The sequence below is a fragment of the Cupressus sempervirens genome, chromosome 10, assembly GCF_028749045.1.
Source record: "Cupressus sempervirens isolate cs-2001-9-10 chromosome 10, ASM2874904v1, whole genome shotgun sequence".
Lineage (NCBI taxonomy): Eukaryota > Viridiplantae > Streptophyta > Pinopsida > Cupressales > Cupressaceae > Cupressus > Cupressus sempervirens.
In genome coordinates, this window is record NC_143127.1 from 565,193,662 (window position 1) to 565,210,056 (window position 16,395).

Consider the following 16,395-nt stretch of genomic DNA (forward strand, 5'->3'; position numbering starts at 1 on the left):
AACCAGCGAGGCATGTCATAATGTTGGGAGATAAACAATGTGGTACTATTTACTTAGAATCAGATTAGAACTCTTATTGTAGGTATACATTATGGCACGCACTGGATATAGTACTGTCTATTTCGACTGGGTGGGAAAAAGTGAGAAACCACGCGTGTAACATTTATCTAAGACGGTTGATGCAATCCGATAGCTTGCTCTTGTGTTGATCATTATTTAAAATTAGAATAGATATACTGTCGTTGCAGTCTAAATGTCATTTGCAATCAGCAGTGAATCAATTGGAACACTATATTATCAGTTCCATGGTACTTCCACAAACAAACTTTGTAAACAACCCCTAGGCGCCATCGAATAATGCTCGAGAAAAAATTACTTCCGTATGGTTTTCCCTACTCCGTATTGAAGCAATTTTCGCCTACATACAATTAAGAGCTCACTGCCAAAAATATTAGACTCAAGGCTAGGTGCTCTATCTCCTTGGCCACCTATGGCTCAGATGATACCCATATAATTATTCATGCAGGATTTGCCTTAAAAGTAATTATAAACATTCAATCGTCCCCTCGCACCTGCCTCTGCACATCCCCTTATATGATCCGTCCTGGAAAACCTATTCTATCACTAAGACTTGCCCGTGTACAGCCCAACTATATGTGAATGGAATCCCCCACACAAAGTAACAGGCCTGATATTGCTATTACCACTTGCAATTATGATTCAAATAGAGCTCCCCATACTAAAATATATATAAAAATTAAGCCTAGCGTTACAACACAAAATCTACATTAACAACTGATGCTTCAAATGAATATGGACTTGCACATCATTGTAATCACCAAAACAAAAAAAACTATAGAACACTGGTACCCTAAGATAAAATTATTATCAAGCATCAAACTCAGTTAAAAAGTAAAAAGAAAAAATAAACAGACGTTAGCATCTTGACCATTTCTATTATTCCAAATATTCATTTTTCCTCAACAAGTTCTTCTGTTGTTCCAAATTTAGAGCTACACCATGAGCATTGCCTCTCTAACCAGACCCTTCCTTACATCTAAGAGAGAAGCCGTCAAACTATTATAAATAAATTAAAAAGATACCGCAAAGAATATAACTGACGATAAATAAAAATTTGGTCATACATTATACGATTGACAGTGATAATGTGATTTGAGAAACCCCAGTTGCATTGAATACTTTCTTTCAATATGCACAAACCTTTCAAAATGTGACAAATATAAAGAATCTGGCAATTCTGTACTGACTGACTGACTCACTCATTATATAAAGCTATTTCCAGTGAGAAAACATCTCATATCAAAACTTGAGTTGGGATTTTTCAAAGAAAATAATTGAATAAATTCTAATTTGAAATTGAATAAAGTAAACTCCAAATTAATAGAATGGATGCAAAATTGTTCCCAGTACAAATGCTTAAACTTTCATTTTTGCCGGCCCTGTAATGGAAGCCTGCTTGAAAGAAAGCTACAGTTTTCTATCAAAATTCCAACTTAAAACTGGTAAGCTCTGCAAGAAAACAAGCCGCAAGAAGCATCTTCTAGCCATGTCATGCAGCAACAGAACCCACCCTAGGCCCATTACTTGTGACCATTCCACCTCGCCTACCACCTCTCACACTATTCCGAAATTGTTCAACCCTTTGGAATCCTTCTGGGTCCTCTGCAAGATTGCCACGTCCAGATAAATTACCCCTGCCCCTGTTTCCAAAGTCACCTCTATTGGAAAATTCACTTCTTCCATTCCCTCGACTCCCATAAGCCCCACGTCCCCTATTTCCATCATTCCTGAAAGCACCTCTGACAGGAACAGGCCGTCCTCGAGTAGCTGAAATTTAAATAAAAATGCAATGAACACCTAACAAATGGAACAGACCTGACAAAGTATCTTTGTAAGCCAAGATCTAATGTTTAAATACCTGGACCTCCTCTAGCACCAGAATTTGGCCTCTTCTCTTCTGCGTATGCTTGTCTTCCACCAATAGTAATAGGAGAAGCCTAAAATAAACAACAATATAAATTAAATTTCCAAAGACAACAATAAATTTAATTTCCCAAGACACCGATCAATAACAAAACCAAAGATCTGTTAATTAGAAAAACAACAGAGGAATAAGTGCCTCCCAGATAGCCAGTGAATTGGGAAATAACAAAACATATATACTGCATAGAGGTTGCCATTTCAAAATATTTTCAGGGTCAATAGTGTTATTATCTGTACAGTCCAAGAGAATAGAACAGTGATTTTATAACATACTAACCCACGATCAAAAGTAACCTATAATAATAAAAATGAAGATCTTGTAAACAATATTCCTACCATAGCAGAACAATATTAAATAATTGCCACTGTTTGATACCAATTACATACCTCCAGCGCCGTTTGGACAGAGGCTGCTGTTTCAAATTCAACAAAACCATAGCAGAATCCCCCCTGCTGCAAAAAAATTGAAATCAGCACTTTGCAATCAAAGGAATAAGAAGAAATGCGCATCGCACTTCAGCAGAGACCGTACCTTACTCCTCACTTGTACACCTGAAGGCTTGATTGCTCCAAACTTGTTAAATTCTTCCTCAAGTTGAGATGCAGTAGCATTATAAGGTAGGTTTCTGATATAGATGGAGCATCCATTTCCTACAGACAAGAAAACATTAAATCATCAGCCCAGGCAATAACACAAAATACAAGCAAAAAGTTTACAAACCTTAAAACAAATCTGTAAACAGACAAAACGAATTCCAAAGGTTTGACATAATACAAGAATAAGCACAACCTTCAGAATCAATTAGAGTACTGTTGTCAGTTCCATTAGCAGGAACCGAACTAGAAGACTCAGTAGCAGGTGCCTTTGTCAGAGATGAATTACTCGGTTGGCGCTCAACACTTACAGATACGGTTCTCACTGTAGGAGGTTTCTGAACTGCGACCACAGGTGCTATATTCTCTGACATCACTTTAACCTATAGAAGATGCCAATAGAAAAAATATAAGAAAATAATTGAGGATGTTGCACAATACTGCTTATCGTGAAAATCTTCAACAGTACTTACAATTGATGCATACGATTTCTTCACAACATCATTGACTACAGCTGGTGCTTCGCGTGCAGGTTTAACTTCATTGTTGACAGATTGAGTCTGTTGCTCAGTTACAGTTTCGATTTCAACAACAGGTACTTCTGGAATCTGGACCTGCTCTGTGGACTGACATTCTTCTTCAGCTGGGGACTCCTGCTCTACAACTGGGGATTCATCGATGTGACCATTCTCAGTCACTGACTCAGGCTCAACAACTGGAGCTGAAAAAAAAAAAAAGATTGTTGGGTACCCAACTATTCATTCACATAGAATAACAGAATTTTGAATTGTACTTTGTCCTACAAATCCAATAACCAAAAATGTCATACACTTAGTTTACCTGGCTCAGGGAGTGAAACAGTGGATTCCTTCTCTGCAAGTCCCTTCACCAACTCAAGATCCTGCTTTGGGTGCTCTGGCTCTTCATCCATGTATCTTAAAACATCATTTAATACATAAAAACCCTTGTCCTGAGGAGCAAGGAAAAAGGACTGGGTGAACATGCGTGTTCCACTGGCTTTAAAACTTAATGATCCCGTTACAAGGACCAATACGCCATTCTTATACGATTCCTGTGAATCAATTGTCTTGATCACAGGCTTAAAATCACTGTAGTCCAGGGACATTATCATTTGATTGATACCCTGCCTCCACAAACAGCAGGCAAGTAAAGCGATAAATATTCTTGAAAACATAAAACTAGGTCCCCGTAATTTAATTCCAGACCATCAAAGCTAGCATTTAATTTCATGAAATACCTCCATAGTAGTTACTGTGAGCAATTCACCATTTGGGCTTGGCCGGCCAAGTTTACTGCAATCTTGATAAAATCTGTAAGCCATTTGTGGTGATTGAAGAAGAACATTATAATACTGGGTCACAAAGGCGTTCCCAACCTGCCATGTATGGAAATGTGAAAGACAATATCAGTTGTACTCCAATTGAACCGTTACACCAAAAATCGGTAATAAACATTAATATGACTGTACCACTTGTGCAGGATGTACGACAACAGAAACGGCTTGCTGGGCTTCCATTCTCTCTGTGTTAAGTTACAAAACAAACACGTTAGCCAAGCAAAAATTAAGTAAAGAACTCCCCATCATCAACGTAAACAAGATAATTCTTTCTGTGGCTACTAGTCTAGTAGACACTCGCTCAAGATCATTCCAAGTCTATTTCAAATTTCCAAGTAAAATAAGAGACAGATCATTCCAAGTCTATTTCAAATTTCCCCACTACAGGTTTCATGCCAAGATTCAAAGACTATACAAGTCAAATAGGAAGACATGGCTGTTAAATTTTTTTTCCTTATTTTATCATGTTTGTCTTCAGCAATTTGGAGCTTAGTAATTTGAATTCATTATTGAGCAAAGACAGGAACAGGACACTTTAGCTTGTTTTAGAAAGTGGCACAGCTTTGGCACCAAAAAAGTGGAACTCAGATTCATTTGGGTTCGTTCACTCTTCCAAGTTTTAGCAAAGTCTGATTTTTTAAGTGATTCATTATCCTGGTTCAAAAAGAATCAATAACCTGTTTCTGTAGGGTTATCAAACATTTTAGTATATATATTAGCTGGCCTGTGCAGGAAAAAAAAAACTTGCATGCTTATTTTCTAGTTTTATGATTTGCAAACCTGGTTAACTTTACATTGGTTAGGTAAGAAATTTTAAACATTGGTTGGGTAAGAAATAATCATCCAGCCACTTCAAATTTCAGATAATTTTAACCCGCACATATTTCCTAATACTCAGAATTTTGTTGGCTATCCTAATCCCCTTCATGGAAGTGATCCCCTATGGCCTGCAGGCATCTCTTAAAGGGACGCTAAAGTGTCCAGTATCCCGAACTCAATGAAACATGTCCAAAAATTTCAAATGTTTGTTTCTAATGCAAAGGGAAACTTGACACAGTTAACAAAATATAATAGAATACTACTGTAGGACCAGAAAAACGGGTTAAAAGCATAACACACTATGAGCAAATCACAAACTCAATCAACATGTATTAGCACCCACTAGTCTACCATGAAAGCCAAACTAATCAAAAGAAAGCAAACATAATCAAAAACTCCCTTTACCGTTTGTAGCTCCCATGTCCTTCTTTCTTCTCCAAATGATTGTAGCTCCAATTCGCCTATAGTGCACACAAGATTGAAGCAAAAGCCTATGATAGGGATAAAGCCATGAGAATACTTGAAGTGTGATTTTATTGTGAGAGCGAGAATGCAAAATGCAAATTAGTAGAGACTCAAAAACTCAAAGATTCAAGGACTCAAGACTTAAGCATTCTAGATTCGAAATGAGAGGAAGGGTGTCCATTTTATAATTTTCATGCAGGGTGAGAGCATTGGATTTGTCACCCACAGACATGCGATGTGGCAAGAGATACCTATGACGCATATGACAGAATATGCGAAAAGTAAGATTCTATGACACATGCAAGTCAAATTTGGAAGAGAATCTATGACGCGTCATAAGATTCCTCAACCCATTTAAAGCCAAGAATCTATGACAAATAAGCCAAATAGGGACATGCGTAAGAGGTAATAATATTTGATTATGACAAGTCTCAGCCAAGTGTCAAAGGAAGATCCACGAGTTGTCACATCCAAGTGTCATGATGACACAATATTTTATGGAATATTTGAATTAAAAATCCTCTTATTCCACAAAATAAGAATTAGTAGAAAATGGATTTAATGATGAAAAATGGAACTTAGCAAATTAAGAATTTCCATGGTTTGCAGATAATAAATCAATTAATTAATTGAGGATGATAATTGGGAAGAATAATTAGAAGGAATAGGATTAAATTATGGGTTATTTAATCCTGTAGAGAAAATTAGCAGATGATTGGCCAAATTGATTAAATGAATGCGACCGTATCTTTTGATGAAAATGTGACGATGATGGATATCGAATAAGATGATGAAAAGGTAAACCAAAACCATGGTCAAATTAATTGATAGATCGAAATTGATAACATGCCAAGGACACATGACATTAATAAATTGAAATGTAACATTTAACCGACATTGTAAATGCTACAGGATTGAAATTGATTGATAAGGTTCGATCATAATAACACTGAAAAACATTGTCAATATTATTAAAATGGTTGATGATGCCATGATCTAACATTAAAAGCATCAACAACGTCAAAGATTGAATGACATGAATGATATTTTGACCTAGCACTGAGAGCCATGACAGTACTAAGGTCAGATTGATAAGATTGATAAGTTGATAGGTTTCCAAGGCACTGAAAGCCACAACAATGCCTAAGAGCGGATAAATGATGATTGATTTGAGATGTTTGATATGTTTTGGGTTGATTAGGACCGATTTCGAGTGATTCCGAGTTGATTTGGGGTGATTCCAAGTTGATTTGATATGATTTCGAGTTGATTTGATATGATTCCGAGTTGATTTGATATGATTTCGAGTTGATTTGATATGATTTCAAGTTGAAAAGTCTTAAAATCCTTTGTCAAAATAAAACATTTTAGTCAAGCTCTAGGACTTATTTGAAAAAATCATAACAAATAAGCTATATTGAGGACACCATTGTGTTGCAAGCTCTTGTCTATAATTAAAAATATATTTATGATGCATGATTTTGTTTTGAGTAATCGGATTTTTTTATAATAAATATATTTTCAAATTTTTTTAAACTAATATTTTATATAACACAAATAGTTTCTACAATGTATAACTAATAATGATAATAACAAATATTAATCTTTTTTTACCGGTAAACGATCAAAGCCTTATGCTTTATATTAATGAAATAAATATGTTTACAAATCTCTTTGTTCAAACGGGCTTTGGTAGGAAAGAATGGAGAAGAAAGCCTCTAGTCTTTCCCGTGAATTTTGTACAATACATTTTTACATCTTAAAAGAGGCATACCTCAGTTTACATGTGTGTTCAGCTTGTTTTCATTCTAACTTGGAAAAATTAGGAGCTTCCTTCTTGAGAATTTTAAAGTATTGCTAGATCATATTAGTGATAGAATGGAGTGATGAACTTGGAGCTACTGTGTTTGTGCTAAAGGATATGCTCCTTTCCTCCCTTCCTACTTTCATTGACAATAAAATTATTTGAAATGTTAGCATTGAAAGAAAATCAAACTATGTCATCTTGTTTATTAACTATTTTAAGTTTAGTTAATGTGTGACCTTTTGTTGGGGTATCTACTTTTGTGATGAAGAGTTATCAAAATTTGTGTTCGAGGTTTTTTTGAACAATTAAAATTAGCTATAAACTTATTCAATTTTTTATAATTTAACGATTTTCAATTGGAATCAGAATTGTGATTAGTACTAAAGTTATGTCTCTGTTTCAAATTTTGATTGCATGAGGGGTAAAAGTATAAAGTTGTGTCACCTTTTAGGATGACTTATCAAAATGACTAAATTTGAGTATTTCTATCTAAAAATTAAAAAAATTCAAACATATGGTCTAGATAAATTCATTCTAGCTAAGTTACTTATAGTCTCACACTTTTTTGATTGGAAATGTCTATTAAGTTCATGTTTAGTACTAGTTTGTATCCAATAACTAAAGAAATAAAATTATTTTAGAAAACTGATGTTTCAATAACTCTTACTATTTTTTATGATGTTTTTTAATAAAATATAAACACCATTTTTTAGAGCTCAAAGTCAAGAATATTCTCATATAGATTTTATAGTGTTTTAATTAGATATAGTATATTGTAATTTAAAAATTTTACAAGGACATATTTGAACACTCAAAAAGATGTCAATTTTGAGAAAGAAAAAATAATAGATCACATAAAAACAAATTTAAAATTATATGACATTCTAGAGGAGAGTGTCATCTTCCAGAATGTATAATTTTTCTTCTGGTTAGAATAGATTTGTTTTTTTAAATGCGATGGGAGATAAAAACTATCAATTTCAGGTGAGTTGAAATTTGAATCATTATAAAAGAAAAACATAGGTCTAAAGCCAATTTGTGTTTTTTATTGTTCTAGATATATATGTTATCTATAACATAGTCTCAGATCAAAGGGAAATAAGTTTATTTCCATATAGTTTTGTGGTGGGAACTAGACCCCTATTTTTTAGCATTTTTTAGCAACTATAAAAATATCTATAAAAATTAGGAAAATATATCAATTCTTATTCTAAATAATTATTAAAAATTAAAATCCTAAACTTCATCTATTTCTACATATTTCATTAATTTACTTTATTTTCAAATTCTAAATAATAATGCTAGTTTTATGTCATTGAAGGTGAACAATTATACTTTGTTAGCATTTTCCTTTACAAAAGGATGACACAAGTTTGTATTTTTACCCAGAGATGATTGGTGATGACCAGGTGTAAACTTTATATATATTCTCGATGTGGTAATAAGCTGACAAAAGGCCACTTTTTACTAAATAAATTTTTAAGCATGTATATCTGAAGTGAGAAGGAGTCGTAAGAGTTTATCTTGGGAAAATTCAAAAAGATCCCTGCTTGTGTTTAAAAAAAATTGAATGTGAAAATGAAGTTAGTGACAAAAAATATGGTTCACAACTGATTGTATAGCAGTAAGAAGTGTAGACTACCTGCATTATCTAACCATTCAATTATGCAAATGATGAAGAAATTCATGGAAGCAAAGCTAAAGACATAAGTCCACATTTATCCTAAGATATAAAACTTTTATGTATTCAAACCTTCGCGTAGAGAGAAATCTACATAATCTTTACAACTATGGAGACAAAAAGGAAAATAGAGCGGGACACAACCAAAACCATCAAGAGAGTTGAGAACAACAAGACAACTTAGGTGAGAAATGGAAAGAAGAAACAAAGGGAAAAAGAGAACCAGAAGGAAGCTATAAGCCGAGCAGCCCAACTAGGGACAGAACAAACAAATCTATAGCCTAAAAACATACAAAACACTAGGGGAGGAGACAAGAACAAAAACTAATAGACCACTCCAAGAAGCACAAAACTGAGAGAGGAAGAAAACCCTACAGAAAATAACCATCAGAAGGAGGACAAGAGAAAGCGACCATAAGAAGAAAGGAGCTAAACAACCAATATGTCTTCCACCTGATAGTACCACTTCATGCCTCTCTAATCGATACATATGCACGTGTTGGTGGCAACCAAGAGATACATCCAATTGTAAGTGATTTGCTCCCTATAAACCATAAAATCCCTCTTGTCCTTTATTATCAAGATCGGGAAGACTTCAATCAATGTGTCCAAAATGTTGTACTTGCTCCTTTTAGGGATGTAGAGGTCATCATCAATGTTTCCTAAAATTGTATCCAACTCAAAAAGAAAGGGTGCCTTAAAAATAGCTTGGAAAAAATCCCTAAGTGCCAGTATATCCCTATCCACATGTAAGATGGATCCTAAAAACATGGCCACGATGTTGGAGTTGTGCTTGGGCCTGTCAACCAAAAATGAGAGCTCCTCACCCAAAATAATCTTGATGATACAACTAATTAGACCATCCTTGGGTTTGACAATCTTGCTAATCCTAAGGACATAAATCTCCCCCCAGAATGCCATCTCTCTAAGATTCAGCTTCAATCTAATAGACATGTCCATCACACAAACTATTAAAAATGAAAAACTCAAAGCGATAGCATTCCTAAAACCTACAACTCACGACAACCTAGCTACGTAATCACATACTGGTCCTTAAAGAGTCTTAAATAGCAGGAGAAACATAATTAGGTGATGTCCTGCCTTTGGTTGCTTGTGCCAAAAATTTGGGAGATCTTGCAATAAGGTATTTTTAATAATGTAATACCTTGATTTTGTCCTTCACCAAAAGCATTGTCTGAAGCTCGGTGATTTGCATAGAATAGGGTACATACTAAATTGGATATAATCAAGGGCACGAGTGGTGAGATTTGCAAGAAGATAGAAAAGGAGTCCCAAGTTTTAATGATTAAAGTTTGAGTATAAAGTAATAATGTCACCCCTAGCTCTCTTTCTAGAAGGGTTAAGGTTCAATGATTACATAGATTAATAAAAAATATCCTTGCTAAACAGGGGAGCCCAATATTAGACAAAAGGAAAATAAAAAAGGGGTTAGAATGTTATAGGACTTCCTCAATTAATAGATAGAGGAAGAAACATCAGTATTATAAATAGTGAAATTTTGTTCGTCAACTCCCGAGTTTGCTAAGGCATCTACTATTTTGTTGCCTTCCCTATATACATGTTGGAACCTAACCTCTTCAAATTTGTTTTCAGTACATAGTGTTGTTTCGAGTTTTAAATTTAATGCCTAATTTAGTGTACTTCTTTTTTAGATTGCATTAAGAATGATTTGTGAATCTCCTTCTACTATAAGTTGAATCTTAATTCTCACTTCCAGGCTTAGCTTGAGTCCTTCTATGAGATCTTCTAATTTTTTTAGGTTATTAGTTACCCTCCCTAACATTTTAGCCCATTTGGGAATCCATTTGTCTGGGTTTGAGATGAAGCATCCTAATCCAACTATACTTGGGTTACCCCTAGAGGCATTGTCAAAATTTACCTTTGCCCAACCTAACGAAGAGGGTAGAAAAATACAACTCTCTCAAGATTTCTTATTAGTTTTGGTATAAATCCTAGGGGGGTTGATTAGATTAATCCAATTCTTTTTCATTAGAGCATCCCATTCTGAGAATACCCCTTCTTCCTTGGTGTGATTCCTCAGATAATTATTAATGACTTCAGTGATACTCGATTCAACTTTTTTTTGGAAAGAATTAGGTTGCAATGCTTCATTGTTAAAGATTCTCTTATTTCTCTCCTTCCATATCTCCCATAGGAGGATGGATGGTGATATTTTCTAGAGGTTGTTATCGATTTTAGATTGTCCATCTTTAGGTCAGCTCTTAAGATGTTTCCAGAGGTTAGAATGAAGAGTTGTAGACCAATTCAATTTCTAACATAGCCACTGCTAGCATGTTTTAGCAAAGTTGTACTAGAAGAGGAGATGATCTACCATCTTTGATGCCTTTTTGTGTAAGGGGCATCTCAAAGGTCCTTTAAAACCTATTTTGGTGAACTGATCTATTGTGTGGATTCTATTTTGGGATGATGCCCATAAAAAAATTCCTACTTTAGGAAGGTATGTTGGATCCTAGCAAAGAGCGAGGGGGATTTCAATATGCTCCCATCTTTGATAATTTATGATAAGATCATAGCCTAACTTAACTGTATCTGTTCCTTCTTTTGAAGCCCCCCATATTAATTTTTCATAGCGATCTTTGTGTTTGATCAGTCTTAGGTTAATAAATTGCTTGTACTAGAGTTTTTCTTGTTCTATTAGGTTAGCGTTTTCCACTGATTTCCATTTCCAAATTTTTGTTAGGTTATTAGTGTCTTGGTATTTTTAATTTTTGACAAATCTACCTCATAGGTTTGTCAACCTGAGTTTAATTTTTTTCGAGAGAGAATATGAGTTTGGAGATGGGAGCCCATCCCATGAATCCTCCCAAAATAAGGCTTCTTCTCCCCTTCCTATATCCCAAGTAAGATAATTAGAGATTAATGGTCTACAATGCATCATGAAGTTCCAAGTGTTTGACCCTTGCAAAGGATTAATAGTGCGAAATAGAGAAAGTAGGCCATTGGATAGATATTTATCATATAATATTTTTGTGCATTTACTATACTTATTTGTATACATTCTCCATACTAATTTCGCTCCAAAGGCTTCATTCTACCAACTGATATTTTTTATTCCTAACCCTCCTTGAGTCTTGGGTTTACATATACTCTCTCATTTTATTGACACTTGTTTTTTCTTCTCTTTTGCCCCTTTCTAAAGGAAATCCCTTAATTTATGGTCTATTTTTTTTTTTATTCCTTTAGGTAATGAGAGACATGAAATTTGATAAGATGGTATTGCTGATAGTACTAATTTGATCTTAGTTACTTGTCCTATCTTTGTTAGCCATCTACTTTTCAAATTATTGGTTTTTTTTTCAAGTTTTTCAATTATGGGATCCCAACCTTTCCCATTCTTGGACCCTTTCTCTATCTAGATACCCCAATACTTACAAGGGAAAGTTCCTTTCCTATATCCCATTATTTGAAAAATGTTATTCTCCATATTTGTTTTGGTGTTTTGGATGAAGATTTCTGATTTTTTCTCATTTACTTTTTGTTCGGATGCTCTCATATATGTAGAGATTAAATTACTAATTCCTACTATTATTGTGTCGTCAACAAATTGTTGATGTGTAATATTGTTCACTCTTCTATGATAGACACTCTTGTTATCTCATTTTCTAATTGGGCCTTTTTTAAGCTCTTCTAAAGGTTTATGCCATAATGTTGAAAAGAAAGGATGAGATTGGATCTCCTTGTCTAATTCCTCTAGATGAGTTGAAGAATCCCTCGAGTGTTCCATTAATAATAATAGAAAATTTAGGGGTTGATATATACAATTATAAATTAGATTAATCCATTGATGCAAAAAGCCAAAGGCTTCTAGTTTTTTGCAAAGGAATCTCTAATCTACTTTGTCATTGGCTTTCTGAATATCTAATTTCATTAGCATGCATGTTGATTTCTGAGTTTGTACTAAGTGTATTAATTGTTGAATGATAATTATTCCATCCAAAATAGACCTATTGGGTATAAAACTTGTTTTCTCCTCACTAATTAATTTGGGGAGGACTAACTTGATCCTATGTATTATAGTCTTGGATAAAATTTTATAGATGGTATTACAAAGAGCAATAGGGCGAAAGTAGATCCATGTGATCATTTTTCTTAGGGATAAGTGCAATGAAGGTGTTATTAATTTATTTTAATAGAGAGCTTGATTTTCTAGTTGCTTCTATGGCTGCACATAGAGCCTCACCTAGTATATGCCAGTATTTCTAAATGAAGAAAGCCTAAAAATTGTCCGACCCTAGAGACTTATCAGTATTCATACTAAATAGGGAATTTTTTTATTTTTTATTTCATGAACACTTTGTTTAACATCTTTTTATCTTCTTAATGATTAGGTTTGGTATAGATTCTAGCATCATATTCTAAGGAATGAGATTTGAATGTTCATTACTGTTTAAAATGTCTTTACAGTAATTTATAAAATTTTACACTATTTGTGTTGGATAATATCTATAATAGTGCTTGCAATATTCTTGCTTTTGGATATTTTGTTGATATTTCTATTCCCAATTATGTTGTTATGAAAGAATTTGGTGTTGCGATCTCCTTCTTGGAGCCACGTTTCTCATGATTTTTGTCTCCAAAAAAATTCTTCTTTGTTTAGGATGTCTTTGTGTTTGTGTATTAGTTATTTTTCTTTTTCAATTTTTTTTCTATCCATTCCTTATTAAGATGTTTCTAAAGTATTTTTTATTCCATTTTAAGATTTTCTATTTTAGTAATTTCAATTTGGAAATGAAGCAAAATATTTTGGACCCTTTTGCTACTTCTTTCCACCATTCGTTAATGTTTTCCATGAAGCTTTCATCCATAAATCACATTTTTTGCATTTGAATGGATTTCTTTTTGGTTTATGAGGCTTAAAGATTTCTAGGCTGACTAGGAAGTGATCTGATGTGGCGTAGGGAAAATTAGATGATTGGATTATGTAGTCGAATGTCTACAAATTCCCTCTTAAGATAAATCTATCTAGTCTTTCTACTATCTGACAGAAGTCTCTACGCCTGTTGAACCATGTAAACTATCTGTTCATAGGGAGGACGTCTATGAGATTGTCTAGATGAAACCATTCTTTACAATCTAACATAGTTTGTGTTATGTTTTTAGTTGCCCCACTTTTTTCTTTTAGATCTAGAATGGTGTTAAAGTCTCCTCCAACCTAGACATTCTCTTATTGGATGAGGTTTATAAAGTTGTTGATTTCATTCCATAGAATTTCCTTTTATGTCTTTTGTATTGGACCATATACATTTATAATTATGAACTATATATCTAATTTATAGCTTTTAACTCTTCCCCCCATCCAATCTTTGTTTGCCGACATTCCTTCTAAATCTATTTTCTACAAATCCTAAATGAAACCAATTCCTCCTTAAGCTCCTTCTGATTCCTTCAATAAAGTCTTCCAAATGCCAAGTTTTTGAATTAGTTTCTCACCTTCCTGTTTGCTTAGTTTATTTTCCTATATCATTATTTGTTCTGAGTTAAACAAGGTATAATTGCAATTAAGTAAGCACTTTTTGTTAGGGGCATTTAGTCCCCTAACATTCTAGGATGTTATCTTCATTGTCTAGTGGGAAGGATCTTCCCCTTCCCACCTTTCAAAGTATCTTGGATTTTCCTCTTATTTTTTGCATTACTAACTTCTTCTCTAAGCTCTATTAGAGATTTTTTGCCTTTCTTTTTTTTTTCTAGTTCCCCACATTTTGTAAAAGAAATCCCATCTATAGTTTTGGCTATCCCTAATTTTGTCTTATTTATTTGTTCTTGTTGGTTTACATCTCCACCTATTTCTTCCTTATTTTCCAATTCTTCTAGTCTGACTTCTTCTAATAATCTCTCTTGGATGAATCTCTCCTCCTCTTCCATCATTGTCTCATCCTCGGCCATTCCTCTACTTAAATTTTCCTTAATAGCTTTTTGTCCTTCCTCCAATAGATCCACTACTCTGAATGCTTCCCAAAATTCATTGGAGAGCCTTTCTTCATTATTTGTTTTTTTTTCATATTCCCCAGGTTGTATGTCCATAATACATTCAGCAAGGTTGCTACTTCCTAGATATTTCATTGAATTTGTTTGAACATACATTTTGCTAGCCAGTTGAATAAACCAGTTCTATTCCATTAGTTGGTGTGGAATCAATTTCAAATTTAAATTTTACAGTTTCTAGTGGGTTGATAGACTTAGAGCTTGATGAATCTTTCTCTATTTCTTGACTCTTTCTTGTTGATGTAAATGGATTTCTTCCATTCTCTGGTGTTTGCCAGAACTTTTGCTTACTTTTTAAAAAATATCTAGGACTATCTTGTGAACTCTTTTTTCCTCTCTCCACTGTGTTTTGTGATTCTATTTAATTCAAATTATGTCCATAGTTTGTTTCCAAATCTATGATTACTACACCTTCTTGGGATTTTAGAATCTTGTCTATTTTAGATGAGAGAGGTTTGGAGTTTGAAGTTCTAAGTGTTTCCCTATCCTTAACAGTGGTAAGCTCCTTTTTTCTTAATTCATTAGGTTCTCCATTGACTGTTTGATTCTCTTGATTCTTGTCCACTTCTATTTATTGGAATGTGCCCAGGATATGTTGGTTATTCTGTGGAGAAGGATTAACATGAATTAATTGTAGTGCCTGCCCCTAGGACGCATTTTTGTCAAACTCTTTTAAGGCTAGTTTTATGTTGATGGTTAGTAGCATTGTTTTGAGACTTTCAGATATTATGTTATGGATTTAGTTAATATGTGATGAGATTTCTTAGACTCTGCATGTCAAGTATATATGATGATTATTTAAGTGTTTGCAGTTATTGATGATGATTAGTTAGATGACTTATTATCATATGTGCTTTCTTATGGATACTTACCCCATACTTGCATGTGTATGGTGTGCGTGTTTGTTCTTATGTATGGTGTATCTGATGTGGTTAAGGAAGGGAGTCGTAGTCACCTGCTAGTTGGGATCTACATGATGAACCACTTCCTACCATTTCCTATTCAGTTTAGTATATATATTGTGCTTATACATGCATGATTTTTATGCAGGTTGTAGGTACCCAGTATCGACTTCCTTGAATTTGCCAGGATGAGCGTACCCTATCACATTATCTCAATGGAAAGAGAGGGGAGATGAATTCTCAATTCCAAATCTCAACCCTTTAAGCCATTTGTCCTAATTGAAAATTAGGACAAGTATCTGAGTTGAGTACCCTTCGAATACGTTGGATGATGTAATTCGTGATATTAACCCTTTTGGTTCGATTTTGTATGTATTTTGGCTATGATGGGTTTTCGCATTTTACCTTAAGAGTCTTTGGAGTATTTTCTATTAATTAAGCCTAATTACAATATTTAATTAATGGTTTAATTTAATGGAAAATTAATATGACATTTTAATATTTATTTTATTTAATTAATTGGAAAATTAATTAAATAAAATAATTAAATTTGAAGATAAAAGTTATAATTTTAAAGTTGGAATGTGATAATATTTATTTAAGTTAATAAATATTTTAGAAATTAAGTTTTGAAAATGAAATTTAAAAGTGGAAAATATATTAAAATTATTAAAAGATTCTAGATTTCATGTGATTAAAATACAAATATATTAAGATAAAACAAGTAGAATTATTAAAGTTC

General features: G+C 33.6%; 1 protein-coding gene across 1 annotated transcript in view; it reads right to left on the reverse strand.

The window, feature by feature from the left end:
* Positions 1–1,382: 1,382 nt before the first annotated feature.
* Positions 1,383–16,395, reverse strand: part of LOC149535138 (nuclear transport factor 2-like) — a 56,669-nt gene continuing 41,656 nt past the window's right edge. Inside the window, exons 2-10 of the mRNA XM_089804922.1 lie at positions 4,088–4,140; positions 3,857–3,994; positions 3,439–3,742; positions 3,072–3,319; positions 2,795–2,981; positions 2,537–2,655; positions 2,392–2,457; positions 1,940–2,018; positions 1,383–1,848 (exon numbers count right to left, since the gene is read on the reverse strand). Of these exons, the coding sequence (XP_089661048.1) occupies positions 1,571–1,848; positions 1,940–2,018; positions 2,392–2,457; positions 2,537–2,655; positions 2,795–2,981; positions 3,072–3,319; positions 3,439–3,742; positions 3,857–3,994; positions 4,088–4,135 (1,467 nt within the window). The 5' untranslated portion in view covers positions 4,136–4,140 and the 3' untranslated portion in view covers positions 1,383–1,570. The remainder of the gene's footprint in view (positions 1,849–1,939; positions 2,019–2,391; positions 2,458–2,536; positions 2,656–2,794; positions 2,982–3,071; positions 3,320–3,438; positions 3,743–3,856; positions 3,995–4,087; positions 4,141–16,395) is intronic.